This window comes from Euprymna scolopes, chromosome 23 (assembly GCF_053919585.1).
Source record: "Euprymna scolopes isolate OS-2025 chromosome 23, ASM5391958v1, whole genome shotgun sequence".
NCBI classification, from domain to species: domain Eukaryota; kingdom Metazoa; phylum Mollusca; class Cephalopoda; order Sepiida; family Sepiolidae; genus Euprymna; species Euprymna scolopes.
In genome coordinates this window covers 13706918-13722132 of record NC_136504.1, presented here as the reverse complement: position 1 = coordinate 13722132, position 15215 = coordinate 13706918, and the positions used below count along the sequence as shown (strand labels likewise).

The 15215-nt window shown below is 35.5% G+C and overlaps 1 protein-coding gene across 1 annotated transcript in view; it reads left to right on the top strand.

Moving 5' to 3' along the window:
- LOC145245768 (cilia- and flagella-associated protein 58-like) overlaps positions 1-15215 on the top strand; it is a 139643-nt gene that overhangs the window by 43041 nt on the left and 81387 nt on the right. Inside the window, exons 6-8 of the mRNA XM_080107377.1 lie at positions 3787-3981; positions 8328-8465; positions 14958-15117. Of these exons, the coding sequence (XP_079963503.1) occupies positions 3787-3981; positions 8328-8465; positions 14958-15117 (493 nt within the window). The remainder of the gene's footprint in view (positions 1-3786; positions 3982-8327; positions 8466-14957; positions 15118-15215) is intronic.

Genomic DNA, 15215 nt, shown 5'->3' with positions numbered 1-15215 from the left:
TGGACAAGTTGCACCGGAAGAAGATCTGACTAGATCATCAGAAGTACGTGTCTGTCTGTCACGCGTTCTGGTTAGCTAGGAAAATTGAAGAATTGGATTGAGGACGTCAACAGAAGAAGGTGATCTGAAAAATGTCTCCCCCCGAGGGAGTGGGGGTAAGTCTCAGAATTGAGACGTGTAAAAACTAACCACCAAGAAAAGATCGTCGATCACCCCTCTGCTAATGTCGACCACCTGGGAGAAATAAAGATATAAAAGTACACAGTGTCTTGGTCTCTCTCTGAAACGTCTTTATTTACACAGAATCCTTCTCCCCAAGATTCGCTGAATATCTTCGAGAGAAACAACAGTAGAAAAACAAGTACGTCATCAAATGTATGTGTTTATGTAAATGCCTGACACACACGCACACGCATCAACATCTAGACGAAATTATCACGGACCGTGAAATAGACAGATAGACGGTTATATATATATATATATATATATATATATATATATACAGAGAATGTGTGTGTGTGTGTGTGAGAGAGAGAGAGAGAGAGAGAGAGATAGTAATATAGAGAGGTAGATAGATAAGAACATGTGATTCAGATAATGTTATAAACATGAATAACACGGCATACATATATATATATATATATATATATATATATATATATATATATATATATATATATATATATATATATATATATACTGGCAAAAGTACCCGTCGTTGACTGGGTTCAAAAACAGCCTACAGAAAATGGACTCTGATTTATGAAAGTATGATAAGGTATGAAAAGGAATGGTTGTAAAGAGGTAGCTTCGAATTTGGGGTATCAAAACCAAAGCAAAATATGATGGAAATAAAAATAAAATAGATAAACCCCATAATTTATTATACCATACCTGTTCACACTGAAACACATATCACAATATTCTGTGGATCTATATTAAAAAAACCTTGTTAAACTTTGTGACATATTTCTATTCTATGGAGGGCAGCTGCGAACGAACACCCCATAATTTTATCATACCATATTTCTTCAAACTGAAACATAATTATCAAAGTATACTTACGAAGATAGATATGAAAAGTCTTTATTAAAGTTTGTGCCTATTTCCATTCTATGGAGGCCAGGCGCGAACGCAGACCCCAAAATTTTATTATACCATCCCTATTTAAGTTAAAACATACTTATCAAAGTATTCTCACGTACATCTATATCAAAAACACTTGTAAACGTTTTTTTTTTAATTTTTTAATTTTTTATTTCCATACATTGTGGACCAGGTGCGTATGCAGACCCCACAATTTTAATGAATCATCATTATGCCAGATCAAACATACCCATTCCTGTGTCTCATATATATATATATATATATATATATATATATATATATATATATATTGAAGCAGAGTGAACATTAAAGATTCTGCATTTTTTAGCATCTCTTGTTTTAATCAATAACTAGTAGAATGAAACGATGTTGCCCGGGATTGAATGATAATCAACGAATGTTTCACACTCCCATATTTTTATTGTCATCGAAACCAATGAAATAGTCCATTTTTCAATCAAATCGATTACCTGCTTTAATTGGGGACCCATGAAATGTTACGATCTATTGTAATCTACATTGCACTGTAGAGAACCTACTGTTGATTTTATAAAAATTATCTTTATATATAATGGCTTGCATTAAAGTTTAACATGCAAGAGTCAAGTATTATGCTTCAGTTGTGTCCTAAACAAAAACATTCATTTTGAACGCGTCCCTGTCGTATCAAAGAACATGCTGTTGTTCTAATGCTAACGCGATTCTGTTGCAACTGTGCCCTGGGATATCTTGAGCATTGTAGCACTTAACAGAGGCATATATATATATATATATATATATATATATATATATATATATATATATATATATATATATATATATATATATATATATTGAGGTAATTTTGGTTTTCAGATTTTATGTAATTCCAAAAATAAAATTGTTATGGTACACTATAATCACCAATGATAATATATCAATCAGTATATAAGACTTAAAGCATTAAGAATAAGTGGGGTTTTTTTTCACCAAGTGATGATTTTACAAGTACTTGATGGATTGTATTCTTGCTTGTGATGTAACTTATTAAGTACTAGGAAAAATTCAGTTCTAAGTGCCATTCATCTGGAGACTGCAGGTTCAATTCTCAGTGTGGGCGATACTAAGAATACAATTGCCAATTACTTAAGATCATGGTTGTTGGAATGAGAGCATGCAACCTGCCATGGATTAAATAAAGAGTCCTGGGTGATATTCCGTACAGATTCCCGAGTTTGAAAGAAAGATTCCAGAGTTCAACAAGATACACCTGAAGAAGGTCGAAGGTTACATCGGCCGAAACGTTTTGAAAATAACACTGAAGACGAATAGTCCGAATAATCTAAACGAATACATAATGTTATAGAGTTATATTATCTTTGGTGCCATAGAAAGAGGAGGGCTGAGGATAGTGAAGACCTCATTTTTTAATCAATAATGAAATCTATGTATTAATACCGCGGCACATTTAACGTACGTACGTGTGTCACGCTTTCCAGATTATAAATTATTCGATCAGGAGATCCTATTTATTAAAAAGGAGGATAGAAGGTGATGACATACTACAAACATTAAATTAGTATATAGATACCCTGATTTAATGTTTGTAGTATGTTATCGCTTTCTATTCTTCTTTTTAATAAATAGGATCTCCCGATCACCAAACACGCAATGTAAAAAGAAAAAAAAAGAAAAAGAACAAAAATGCTGCTGCTTTTGTGCCATACTTGAAACTAAAACATACCTTCTTGATCTTCTGGCTTGGATCCAAGGGTAGTATCTGTTCTGCTAAAGATGGTATAATAGTAATGTGTTTTGTTTTTTTGTTTTTTTCACATCGGACGTCTATATACTGGAAATATGTTACAAACTCTTCTAAGGGTATTGGAGATAAACTGTAATAACCAGATATATTCTGACACTACATTAACCAAATTACTTAGATAAATACTTATGATATCGTGGGGTTTCCCTTATTAACGCTGAATATCCAGAGAATGCCCAGCAGCAGTATATTACATATGAAAGATGCTGCTGTGGAATTTCCACAGGTCCTGCTAGTTATTTATTAATGCAAATACAAATCTTCTATTTTGCAATTTAAAATAATTTTATGTAATGAATTAGCAAATAAAAATGGTGTTAAATCGATTTCAATGAAGTGTTTTATTTCTATATTACAACTGAAATAAATCAAATAACTGTTTTATAAATGTTTAAGAAGTGTTTTTATATATAGAAATCTCTTCAGACAAGGCATCGAGCCACTTGCTGTAAGGAGCTAAAAATAACAAAACGTAAATACTATTTCAATGTTTAATACGTGTTTCAGAAGTGTTTAGCAAATGTTTAAAAAGTGTTTCTTATGGAAATCACTCCAGACAAGACATGAAACCATTTTATGTACGAATGTAAAAAAATAACAAAACATAAATGGTACAAGATTTAATAAGTGTTTAGCAAATGGTTAAAAAGTGTTTAATAAAGTGCTTTTGAAATGTTGAATATGTGTTTAATAATAAGTGTTTTTTATGGAAATCAACCCAGACAACGCATGGAACCACTTGATGTAAGGAACTAAAAAATTTTTTTAAAAAACATAAATACTACTTTAAGGTTTAATAAACGTTTCAAAAGTGTTTAATAAATGTTTACTGTTTCAAAGGCTGTGAATGTTAAAAATGTTTTTCCCTTTTGCAGCTTCAACAAGATATTCAAATGTGTAAAACTGAATCTCAATGTGAAAATTCTAAAAAGAAGAAGGTAGAACGTGAAATGAGGCAAATCGAAGGAGAACTGGAAAATATGAAGAATGAGTTGAAATCTGTGGAGAGCAAAAAGGAAAAATACAAAACAGAAGTCACAGAGAAAAAACATCATTTGGAAGAACTGAAAGTTAGTAAAATCGTTGCCATTTTTTTTTTCATTGAGAAACTTTAATCTTTGACCTTTTAGAGCCGAGTATTCTGATGTAATTTACAAGTTTATTTCACAAGAGACTTAAAAAATAGAATTAACTACTTTACTAGAGAGACAAATGAGAGATGATGTAATAGAAACTTTCAAAATAATTAATGACGTTTCAAATGTGTGATAGAAACTTTCAAAATAATTAATGACGTTTCAAAATATTGTGGATATTGTTTAAATATTTCTCCTCAATCTAAACGATTATTGTCAAATCAGATTTCGAAAAATCGATTAATCAATCGGTGTTTGTTTTGCTAATAGAGTAATGTATAACTTTTAAGGAAATAATTTGGTGAGTCCCGGGTCAGATTTAGATTGATGTTTGAACCGATATGATGCGAAACCCGCAATTGGCAATGAGAACAGTGCATCACTTAAGATCTACCTTGATGCTCCTGAAGATCGTTTTTCACGGTTTTTTTTTTTTTGGCAAGTTGCCAAATAAGATTAAAATCGGAATATTTGAGTTTGGAATTACATGCATTTAAGAAAATAAGGGTAAATAAAAGAATTGAGAAATTGGATGCTTGTCTGTTCGACATCATTTGGAAGAACTGAAAATGAGTAAAATCTCAATTTCTCTTTCTGTTTAAACAATCTTTAACCGTTGACTTGGAGCAAAGTGTAGTATCTGTTCTGTCCTCAGTCAATTAAGAAGAAATCTTTCTATATCGATGCAATTTTTATTTTTGTTAGAGTTCAGAGTGCCCCGTTTTGGAGAGTTGGATTCCCCCCCACCCCACATAAAATAATTGACCTTGTGTCTAACTCTGCCTTCATTTGACGGCAACAAAGTAGGGACTTTAAAATCTAATTTACAAGATTTTCTCGTAGGCACGTTTGGAAAAATTAGAATTAATTACTTTGCTAAAAAAGAGAATGAGAAGTGATCAAATTGAAACTTTCCAAATAATTAATGACATTTCTAATATTAATTTGACCGTATATCAGCTGTTTTCTTGAATATATTGAAACGTCTATCGTTTTTAACTATTGAAGAAAGATATAATTTCTATGTTTCTGATTGGATGAAAAAGTATTTTTATATTTAGATTCATAGCGAATCCAGAGTCGATATTTTTATACAGCATATATTTTTATCTGCTTATTGAGGAAAGGTTCTATAAGTTAAAAGTTGTTTTAAAACGTAACAAAATCTTGCATAGATTTATTAGGTGTTTATTTCTAAACAGAAAAATTGAAAGTTAATATTTAGATGGCAGAACTAATTAAAAGTGCAAAAAACTATACATTCTTTTATAGATGGGAAATGTGTTTCTAGAAATTAGAATATAATTGTCGTATTTTTTAAATTCAAAACCAGATGGACAACGTATCAGTCTATTGGGTAAAATCCGTTATAGTGTCAGTTAAAAGAAAATCTTGTGATTCATTATTTTTCAATCCGTCTTTGCTTTGAGGTGGGGGGGGTCCTAAAATCTTTTTGAGTTGGCAAAAGATATGGTTTTATTATTTATTCTGAATGTATTGTTGGTGTTGGTTGTAAATTCCAATTCAGTTTTTCCCCTTTCCTTTTAAAATATATTTTCCCCTTTCCTTTTAAAATATATTTTCCCCTTTCCTTTTAAAATATATTTATCCTCAAAGTGTTTGATCCAAAGAACTGAATTTTTCATAGGGAACCAATTATTTCGATTAACAAATTTTATCCATTTTTCGAAAAGAAAAAAAAATGTGGAAACTTTTGTGCTGTTCGTAGAACAATCAAATGCCACACATTTGTCAATCATTTTTTGGTATCCAAAAAATATCACAAAAAAACTTTAAAATTTAATAAATGAAATTAATATATAACAAAAAATATAACATAGAGTTTCAAAAACATTGCTTACGCAATAGAAAATCATTCAAGCGAGATCACTCCTGACCGCTAATTATTTATTGTCTTATGCGTTATTCCCATATACAAGAACTAGTGTAACAATGATTTATAAGAAATCATGTTTCATTTTGGTAGGAAGATTTGAATTATAGGTTGCATTCATCCTGTGCAGTCTAGTCCAAACTTAGTTTCTAACTTTTAGTTCACTCTGTGCAATTCTTCTTTTGTAACTTTGCTAGCAAGATAAATAAACTCATCGACACTTTGACTTATAACACCCAATTTGAATGTTGTCTTCAAGCAATGTTACAAGCGCCCTTTCATCAATTTTTTTTTAGACAAATTACATTTAAGGAAAAGATATTTCCATATTGATTCAGAAGAATGTGCTTTGTTTTGTGTTAACAAAAGTCCAATGCAATTTATCATTTTATTTATTTATTTTGAGACGGTATATTAGTACTTTTTCTTATAAAAGTGTCACCATTTATCAATGCTTGAAAGCCACTTAAAGATAAGGGTTAACGAATGTACGGTATTTATTGGGACAATAGCATAATAATCGTTAGTTGTAGGAATTTAGTATAGTTTGATTATTTAAGGGCTCAACAAGAACTTGTTTACATTGGACTTGAAGACGACCATATTGTAGTCAGTTGGAAAAACGGCCAGCAGAACAGAGCTTTTTTCATGGAATCCAGGTTTAGATTTAGGTACAGATAGAGAGTGGGGGAAATTGTTGGCAGTGCTTGTAGCTAGACGAGTGCTTTTGGAAGGGAAAGTTTGGAGTTCAGTCGAGCACCAGTCATGAAAATAACGATAGCTTGTTTAGTTGCATCAGCAAAAATTGTGTCAGTAATTTTCTGCACAATGTCAGACGAGTTTCTTACCTTCTCTGCCACCAATAGCAATGGCCAGTGACTCCCTGTCTGAGAGTACATCTTTTAAACTCCTTGGCCTAACGTTCACAGGAAACATGAGTTGGAACAATTATATTGAAAACATTGCCAGGGCCGCTGCGAAAAAGGTAGGCTCTCTCTACTGTGCTAGAAAACTGCTGCCACCTGAAAGTATCCTGTACCTCTATAAGACCACCATTCGCCAATGTATGGAGTATTGTTGTCATATTTGGGCCGGTGCATCTGCTACTAGTCTCTCGCTCCTAGACAAGGTTAAAAAAAGAGTCGCCAATCTGATAGGCCCTGAACTGGCATCTAAGCTTCAGCCTCTGTCCCATCGACGAAATGTTGCATCCCTCTGCCTGTTCTACAAGTATTTTAGTGGTGAATGCTCTGACGAACTGCAGACACTTGTGCCCCCACGACATAGACACCCTCGACAAACCCGACAGGCAGCTAAATCCCACCAACACACAGTAGAGATCCCTAGATGTAAAAGATCTTTCTACTCCAGTAGTTTCTTCCCCAGAACCGCTAGACTCTGGAATTCCATTCCAAGTTCCTGCTTCCCCATCTGTACTGGCATGCAGAAGTTCAAGTGCAACGTGAACCGACATCTTGCTGCCCAAATCCCAACATAGTGCCCCAGTAGGTGCTGCCCCTGATAGTAGCCCCCTACACCAAAGTGGCAATGCGCCTTGTTTGGGGTGAAAATGTAATAAAAAAAAAATAAATAAATAAAGAGTAGTCGTTGATAAGCAGAAATCAGAAACTCATAGTATTAACGCTTGCGCCCCTCAAGGTTCCATCTTGGTCCAAACTCTCTTCCTGATATTAATCACTGATCTCTCAAATCACATTCTTAGATCATTTGTAGACATTTACGCTGACGACACCGTCATCTATGGCAACACTTCAAAGGCCAATATTCACATTCCGCACCATATCGGCTCGGATAGCAATCTTGACCGGACTCCAAAGTCGTCAGGTAGCATTCTTAGCTACACACGTCGACGTTACAAAACTAACAGATTTTTTAAGTGACAATCTTCAATTGTTCTTATCAAAACACGAGAGCAGTTCTCACTCCCGCCACTACCATATAATGCCCCCCTTATCTTTTTTAGTTGCAACATTGTTTTTCCATTTGGTTAAGTTGGTTTTTATTTTATTTTTTTTTACTACCTAATTAATTCCTTCTAAATCATGCCTTTTCCAAGAATAATAAAGAAACTGCCTTTACAGTTACTTACTACAGTTACAAAGATCTCAGAGCTCCTTGTGTCCCATTCGTACTGACCAATGTTAGCATTGCTTAACGTTGGTGATCCAACACAATATAACCATAAAAAATATTATAATATCGTTTTGATGTTGCTGAATTTTTTAGATAAGGATTGGTTATTTGTACTATTTGAATTGATCGGACTACTGTTTTCATCTTGTGTGATTTTCACGTTTCGGTTGATGTAACCTCCCACCTTCTTCTGCAATAATAGAAACATCGTTTTTGTTTTTTATATTTACAGATGTCTTTGGAAAACAATGTAGGTGATAACAAAATATTGGAGACAAAACTTCAGAAAGCGGAAATGGATTATAAAAGTCAGTTGGAAATTGTAGAACAAGTTCAACAGGAAGTTTTAATCAACCAACAAAATCTGAAGGTCAGTTGTTTATTTTGATTCGCACGAAATAAATTAAATGTTGCAAGTTGTCAGTTCGTGTTGTTAACAAATTGACCACGGTCACTTCCCACTGTCTTTCAGCTTTTGTTGTATTTTATTTTAATCCTGCAGCTAATTCGATGAAACACAAATGTTATATTTGCATAAGCTATGACCCAAGGTTGCTGTTTATGCCTTTCAAAAGGATTCTATGAAACAAATCGTTTCTGAACTAAAATGATTTTATTTCAATGGTACACTGTTCAAGACAAGACCAATAAAAGCTTCACTATTTTAATGTGCGATGAGCACAATTCCGGGATTTAAAAAGAATGATACTTTCTTCATCACATCCTCTCATGGACAGAATTCTTACAATGGTGATGCTCAAACAATTAAGTGCTTGGCAGCACGATAAGTTTCTTAAAATGTTTATAAAATCTGTTTAGAGAAACAGATTGAACTGAAATTTTCAGAAATGGTCCAAACAAATGGTGAAAAACTTGAAAACAAATAAAAGCCTTCAGAACTGACCTTTTTTGGACTGAAATGACCTTAAAATCAGGGAAAAATTTATAAATGATAGTTGAAAAGTATGAATTTGGATGATGGGGGAGTCTATCTGATGAAATATTTGAAATAATTTGGTCTGTAGATTTATATTATAAACAATATTAGATTGATGCAAAAGTTTTTGCTGGTTTACAAAATGGTCATTTTAAACAATTGTAATTTATTTTATGCATATTGTTATTACTTATACATATCACGTTGATTAATTTATAATATTTTATTTTTTCAGATTACTAAAACATTCATATTCTTCTGCAATATTCTCATCCATGTTGACCCGAAACGACCTTCTTTAGTCAACAGAAAAGGAAGCCATCTTCCATCATGATAATGCTCATTTCTTTTTTAACATTACCATTACTTTCCCGTCTCGATACCACTTAAAATATTTTTCGCTGCCACATGTCTATCTAACCTGGCTTGCGTTTCTCTTTCTTTTGACCGCGTTTTTCTTTCCTTTTGACTGCATACCGGCCACAGCCAGCCCATTCACACCATACTTTATGCATCCATCTTTTTCGGTGTCGATTTTTCCCCCCTTTTCTCTCATGGGCAAGCTTGCGAACACTTCCTAATATACATACGCGTTCAAACGCTGCTCCTGCTGCTAATACAATATTCGGCTGCTGCTGATATTTTCATACATACTCTGTTACACAAAGCTCTCTCGGATCATCATTTATTTCAAGGATTTCAAAACCATTTAAATGGCTTAATGTTAACATCACGAGATGAGATTAAATATGAGTTAGATACGTATTTCACATCAAAATCTAAAGAATTTTTCAAAGGAGACATTTAGGTACTTCTGCACTTTAGTGTCCGTTTTTCCGTGAATTTTACTTGGCAACTGCCGTATTATATGGAGTGAGCAAAAAGAAACGGGAGCGAGCGGGCGAGCAGATGGTAAAAATTGAAAGAAAAAAAAAGGAAACGAAAGAGTTTAAAATATCTTTTAACCACAGGCATGATTTCGCGGGCCCTACGAATAAGGCTACTACAAATCATGTGCAGAGGATGTGGAAGAAGGCAAAACAACAAAATAAAAGAGAGTGTAGAACCAACCGCGATCTGCTTGACCGTTATTTTAGTGAGGAGAAAAAATTCAAAAAGAATCCTTTTGTCTCTATCATAAAGCATATAGCAGAAAGCTACCCGGCCCAGGAACTTCCTCCTTCTACATTCTCTAACAACCTTTCTCAGCCTCCTTTGCCATCATCGACTTCTTTACTTCAACCGGTAGAAAGTACTATCCTTAAGGAAATAGCCTTGAAAAAAATATTGAACAAAAATATTTATATACCCCCAAACCAAAAAATGTGTAAATTGTTTATCATTAATTTAATGAATGCAATATCAAAATAACTTTCCATACACAAACAAACTAAAAAATATTTGTTTTTTTTTTGTTGTTTTTTTGGGGTTTTTTTACAAGGTGGTCACCACTTATCAAGGCCCGGAAGCCACTCAGGGATAAGGGTTATTGCAAGTACAGTACGTTAGTGTGGAGATTTAATAAAGTGTCTACTTAAGGGGGTGGTTCATCAGGAATTTGTTTACGTTGAACTTGAAGACATCCAGGTTGTAGTCAGGTGGGAAGCAGGCAGACGGAACAGAGTTCCACAGGCGTACAGTTCTAAGAAAGAAGCTTTGTTCATGGAATCTACGTTTTGATTTAGGCACAGATAAAGAGCGGGTAAAGTTTTTGACAGTGGATTCAGCTAGACGGGTGTTTTTCATAAAATATTGGCAAGGGAGGACCAGAGATTGGAGTTCAGACGAGCACCTGCCATGAAATAACGATAAAACAAGGATAGGCTCGCAACGTCTCTTCTGTGGGAGAGAAGTTGCAGGGAAGAGAAAAAGGCATCCCCCACTAAGCCACGAAGTCTATTTTGTACTCTGTCAAGGCAGGATAGGCTGTTTTTAGCAGCTCCTGCCCAGATATGGCAGCAATATTCCATCCTTGGACATACTTGGCTTTTATATAGATAGAGAATTGCATCAGTAGTGAGACATCTTCTGGAGCGGTAGAAGGATCCCACCATCTTTCCAGCGACCTTGGCAACAGACTTGATGTACGTGTTCCATTTCAGATCAGGAGTAAAGGTCAAGCCTAGAAGCTTGTCAAAACATGGGGCTTCTCTTAGACGAGAGCCATCCATTTCAATACATACCAGATGAGGATCAAAGCATTGATGATGTAAAGATAGGAGTTTTGTTTTAGATGCATTAAAGGTAACCAGCCATGTCTTCCCCCACTGAACCACGCACTCGAGATCAGAGGAGAGAGAATCAGAGAGAGCTTTGTCATTAACAGCCTTTAATGTGTTGCTGTAGATGGTCATGTCATCAGCATAGATGTCAACGAATGATTTAAGTATGTGTTTAGGGAGATCATTGATGTAGATCAGGAAGAGAGTTGGGCCCAGGATGGACCCTTGAGGGACTCCAGCATTAATACTGCAGGCCTCTGATTTTTGTCCATCGACCACTACTCTTATGAGCCTATCGGAGAGAAATGATTTAATGATAGAGAAAACATTTCCGGTTATACCGTAGCTGGAAATCTTGTGAAGTAGGCCTTTATGCCATACCTTGTCGAAGGCCTTTGATATGTCAAAAGCAATTGCCCTAGAAAGGAAGCCTTTGTCAAGAGATTCACTAATTCTATGAAATATAACCATTAGCACATCTGCGGTAGATCTTGCAGAACGGAAACCATATTGCGTGTCACTAAAAAGGTTATTTCTGCTGAGGTGGTTGACTATTTCTCTATTTAATATGGATTCCAGCAACTTACTCATGACACACAGGAGACTTATTGGTCTGTACTGAGAGGGAGATGACTTATCACCTGAATTCTTAAATACAGGGCCTACTGATGAGGTTTTCCAGGGCGTTGGAAAGCACTTCTCCTTAAGGCAACGCTTAAAGAGTTTTGTAAGTATGGGAGCAAGTTCTGGTTGAAGTTTTTTTAACACTATAATTGGGATGCCGTCAGGGACAGTTGCTTTACTGGCATCAAAGTTCTTGATTATTGGCGACCTCATGCACAGATAGTTGTATGTTACCTAGCATGTTCTGTGTTATAGGAGGAAATATGGGGAGTTAATGGCCTTTGTCGCATAGGGTAGAATTAGCTACAAAGTTCTTGGCAAATAGTTTGACCTTGTCTGATGCTGACGAGATGACCTCTGTTAGGATAGAATGCACACTTCTGTTCAGGATCCTATTTGTTATTTGTCAAAACTGGTGGGAACCAAGCCACTGATCAGCTACTTTGGATTTAACAGACTGAGCATATAGCTCTCTTGCATTTTTTATTACTCTTTTACAGTGGTTGCTGGCGTTCCTGAAATCAGCTTTAGTCTCAGTGCATCTATTACGTTGGTAGCTATGGAAAAAGTGATTTCTGTGCACGATAGCAGCAGCACATTCTGGGGAGAACCATGGCTGGCTGTAAGGTTTTTGTTGGAATTTTTTAGACGGTATGAATCGGTCTATGCCTACAATTAACCATTTGGTCAGGTCTGATACTATAGAGGACACATCCTTTTATATCATGGAATGCAGAGGTAAATCAGATATGAATGTACGGAAGCTATTGCAGTCAGCCATGGAGTATCGGTATACAGTACGGTGGAGGAGTACGTCTGGGGACTTATTACATTTCATTTTTATCTTAACTGATACAATGGAGTGGTCGGAGGATCCCAGAGGAGAATGAACGGAACATGAACATAGCTCAGGGGAAGTTGAGAGAAAAAGGTCTAGGAAGCTTGCATATTGACCTGTAGTATCGGGCACATGGGTGGGCTCGTGAACAATCTGAGTGAGGTCATAAGCAATGAAAAAATCATGACAGAACCTCCCCTCATCGTCTGTCTTATTTGAGTGGGTCAGCCATTCCACGTTATGGAAGTTGAAGTCACCACAGATGTGGATGTTAGCCAAGGGATGTGCAGACAGGATGTGGTCTATTTTCTCAGATATGCTCTTAAAGATAGTAACTCCACTGTTATGGGGCCGATAGAGGGCAAATATAAATGCAGTGGTGTAAGCAAGTGCAACCCAGAAGCACATATAAGGTAAATTAAGATCTTCTCTAGAGATATCCCGGCCACACGAGAAGCCATCTTAAATATAGGCACATATTCCATGCCCATGGCCGATAGAGGGCAAATATAAATGCAGTGGTGTAAGCAAGTGCAACCCAGAAGCACATATAAGGTAAATTAAGATCTTCTCAAGAGATATCCCGGCCACACGAGAAGCCATCTTAAATATAGGCACATATTCCATGCCCATGGCGATCTTGGGGGTCAGACTTCGATGTTAAGTTAGAGTATCCGTTAATTATGAACTCATCTAGGGAAGTGATCGGCCCTATTCCAGTTTCGCTTAGAAAGAATATATCCGGTTTTGTCTCCTGTAATTGGGTTTCAACCTCTGGAAGGTTGGAACGAAAACCCCTGATGTTGGAGAAGGAGATATGGTAGTAGGGGTCTACGTTGGAAGATGGGGTTCTAGGTTTATTCGAGTTTTTTTTTTTTTAGATATTCCATGTTGAGGTTTTGGGATTTGTGGAACAGGTCGGCATACTTGTTAGAGCAGGATAGAGAGGGAAAGTAAGAGAGAAAAGGACACGATTTTTTTTTATGTAGCACATGATAAGGTAAAGCTGTAACAATTACCCACTAGTATGGCATCGAGAGGCCCCACCAGAGACTAATGCATAGTCCAGAATCCATTCCCCAAATGGCAATACAGCAGCCCCAGTACTTTGCGCCTGCTGATAGGACAGCCTCCTTTGTTGTTAATCCAAGGTTCGGGTCCCTGACTATCAGATGGATAACATCAGCCCAGACGAAACGTTTACCTCCAGCACCCTTACCAGTGACATGGCCACAAGGATAGACATAGAGACAGAAAAATTTCCGACATCTCAGACTACTGTTCACCAAGTACTACTAACCTGGAAAGCAGCTTTTTTCTTCACCCTTTGTCAGAAAAATCACTCATTTGAACGAGAACTGAGCGACAAAACAGGAGAAGCGAGAGTTACTGGAGCTGCCGATAATACATCCACTGTATTATCATTAAAAAAAGGTGGGATAGGTACAAGGGACTTATTAATATCTAAGTAGTATAAGTCCGGTGCTCAATTATCAATTCAGGGCGCTTTTTGAAGATAATCTTCCATCCCATATTAATGTGGGGATGTTTTTGGCGTTATCTCTCTCGAGTTTGAATCATTCGAGCTTCACCTTATAATTAAAATCCAATAATGAACTTTTATCAATTTGTGAAGTCGGCTTAATAATTATTTACATTTGAGTTTAGATAATTATTCAAGGTTTTAATTTGGGAAGTTCTCGTTTTCATGGGTGACTTTTTTTGCTAATGTCACTGTGTATTTTAGTTTTGAATATAATTTAAAGTAAGACCAACTATATTAGATGGTTTGATTGGCAAGCAAGGAAGCAAAGAAATAAAACTTTTATCCCCCCTTCGCAAAAAAACAAAAAATAAATAAAACAGTAAAATTTGTGAAATTATTACTGTTTTCTTTTCTTTCATTTTTGTTCGTTTTTATTGACTTCCGTTCGCTCGGCGGTTTTCGTCATCCTCCGGGCGTTGTCAAGCGAGACTCGCGGAAGAACGGGTACTAAGTGCAGAATTACCGGCATTTATAAGCTTGTTGAGAGTTGGAATCAAGTTATAAAGAGCAAAGGTCATTATTGCTATGGATATTTTTAAAAACACAGTTTTTCATTTTCAAGATGAAATTTTAAAACGGCAAAACCTTTGCGCTGTTTCTTTTAAATATTAAAGATTTGTTGAATCAGACGTATTTTCATGAGAAGCGAAAGATTCAGTAAATTTTACCTTAAGTTTTTTTTCTCATTTGCTTAGAAAAGAGAAGAAGAAATATCCAGCTTGAAACGTGAAAATGAGCGTCTCATAAAAGCAAAGGAAAGTCTCACAAAGAAATTAAAAATCCTGGAAGATTCGAAGTGTGAAGTCGACAAAGACAAAGATACCTTAAAGACAAACATTGGAAGTCTTGAAAAAGGTAAGATGATATCAGTAGACGTAATGTATTTGAAGAAGATCAGTTTAGTAAGGCGGGTTCAAATCCAAGCACAGTCAGTTACATTCAATCTTTTTACT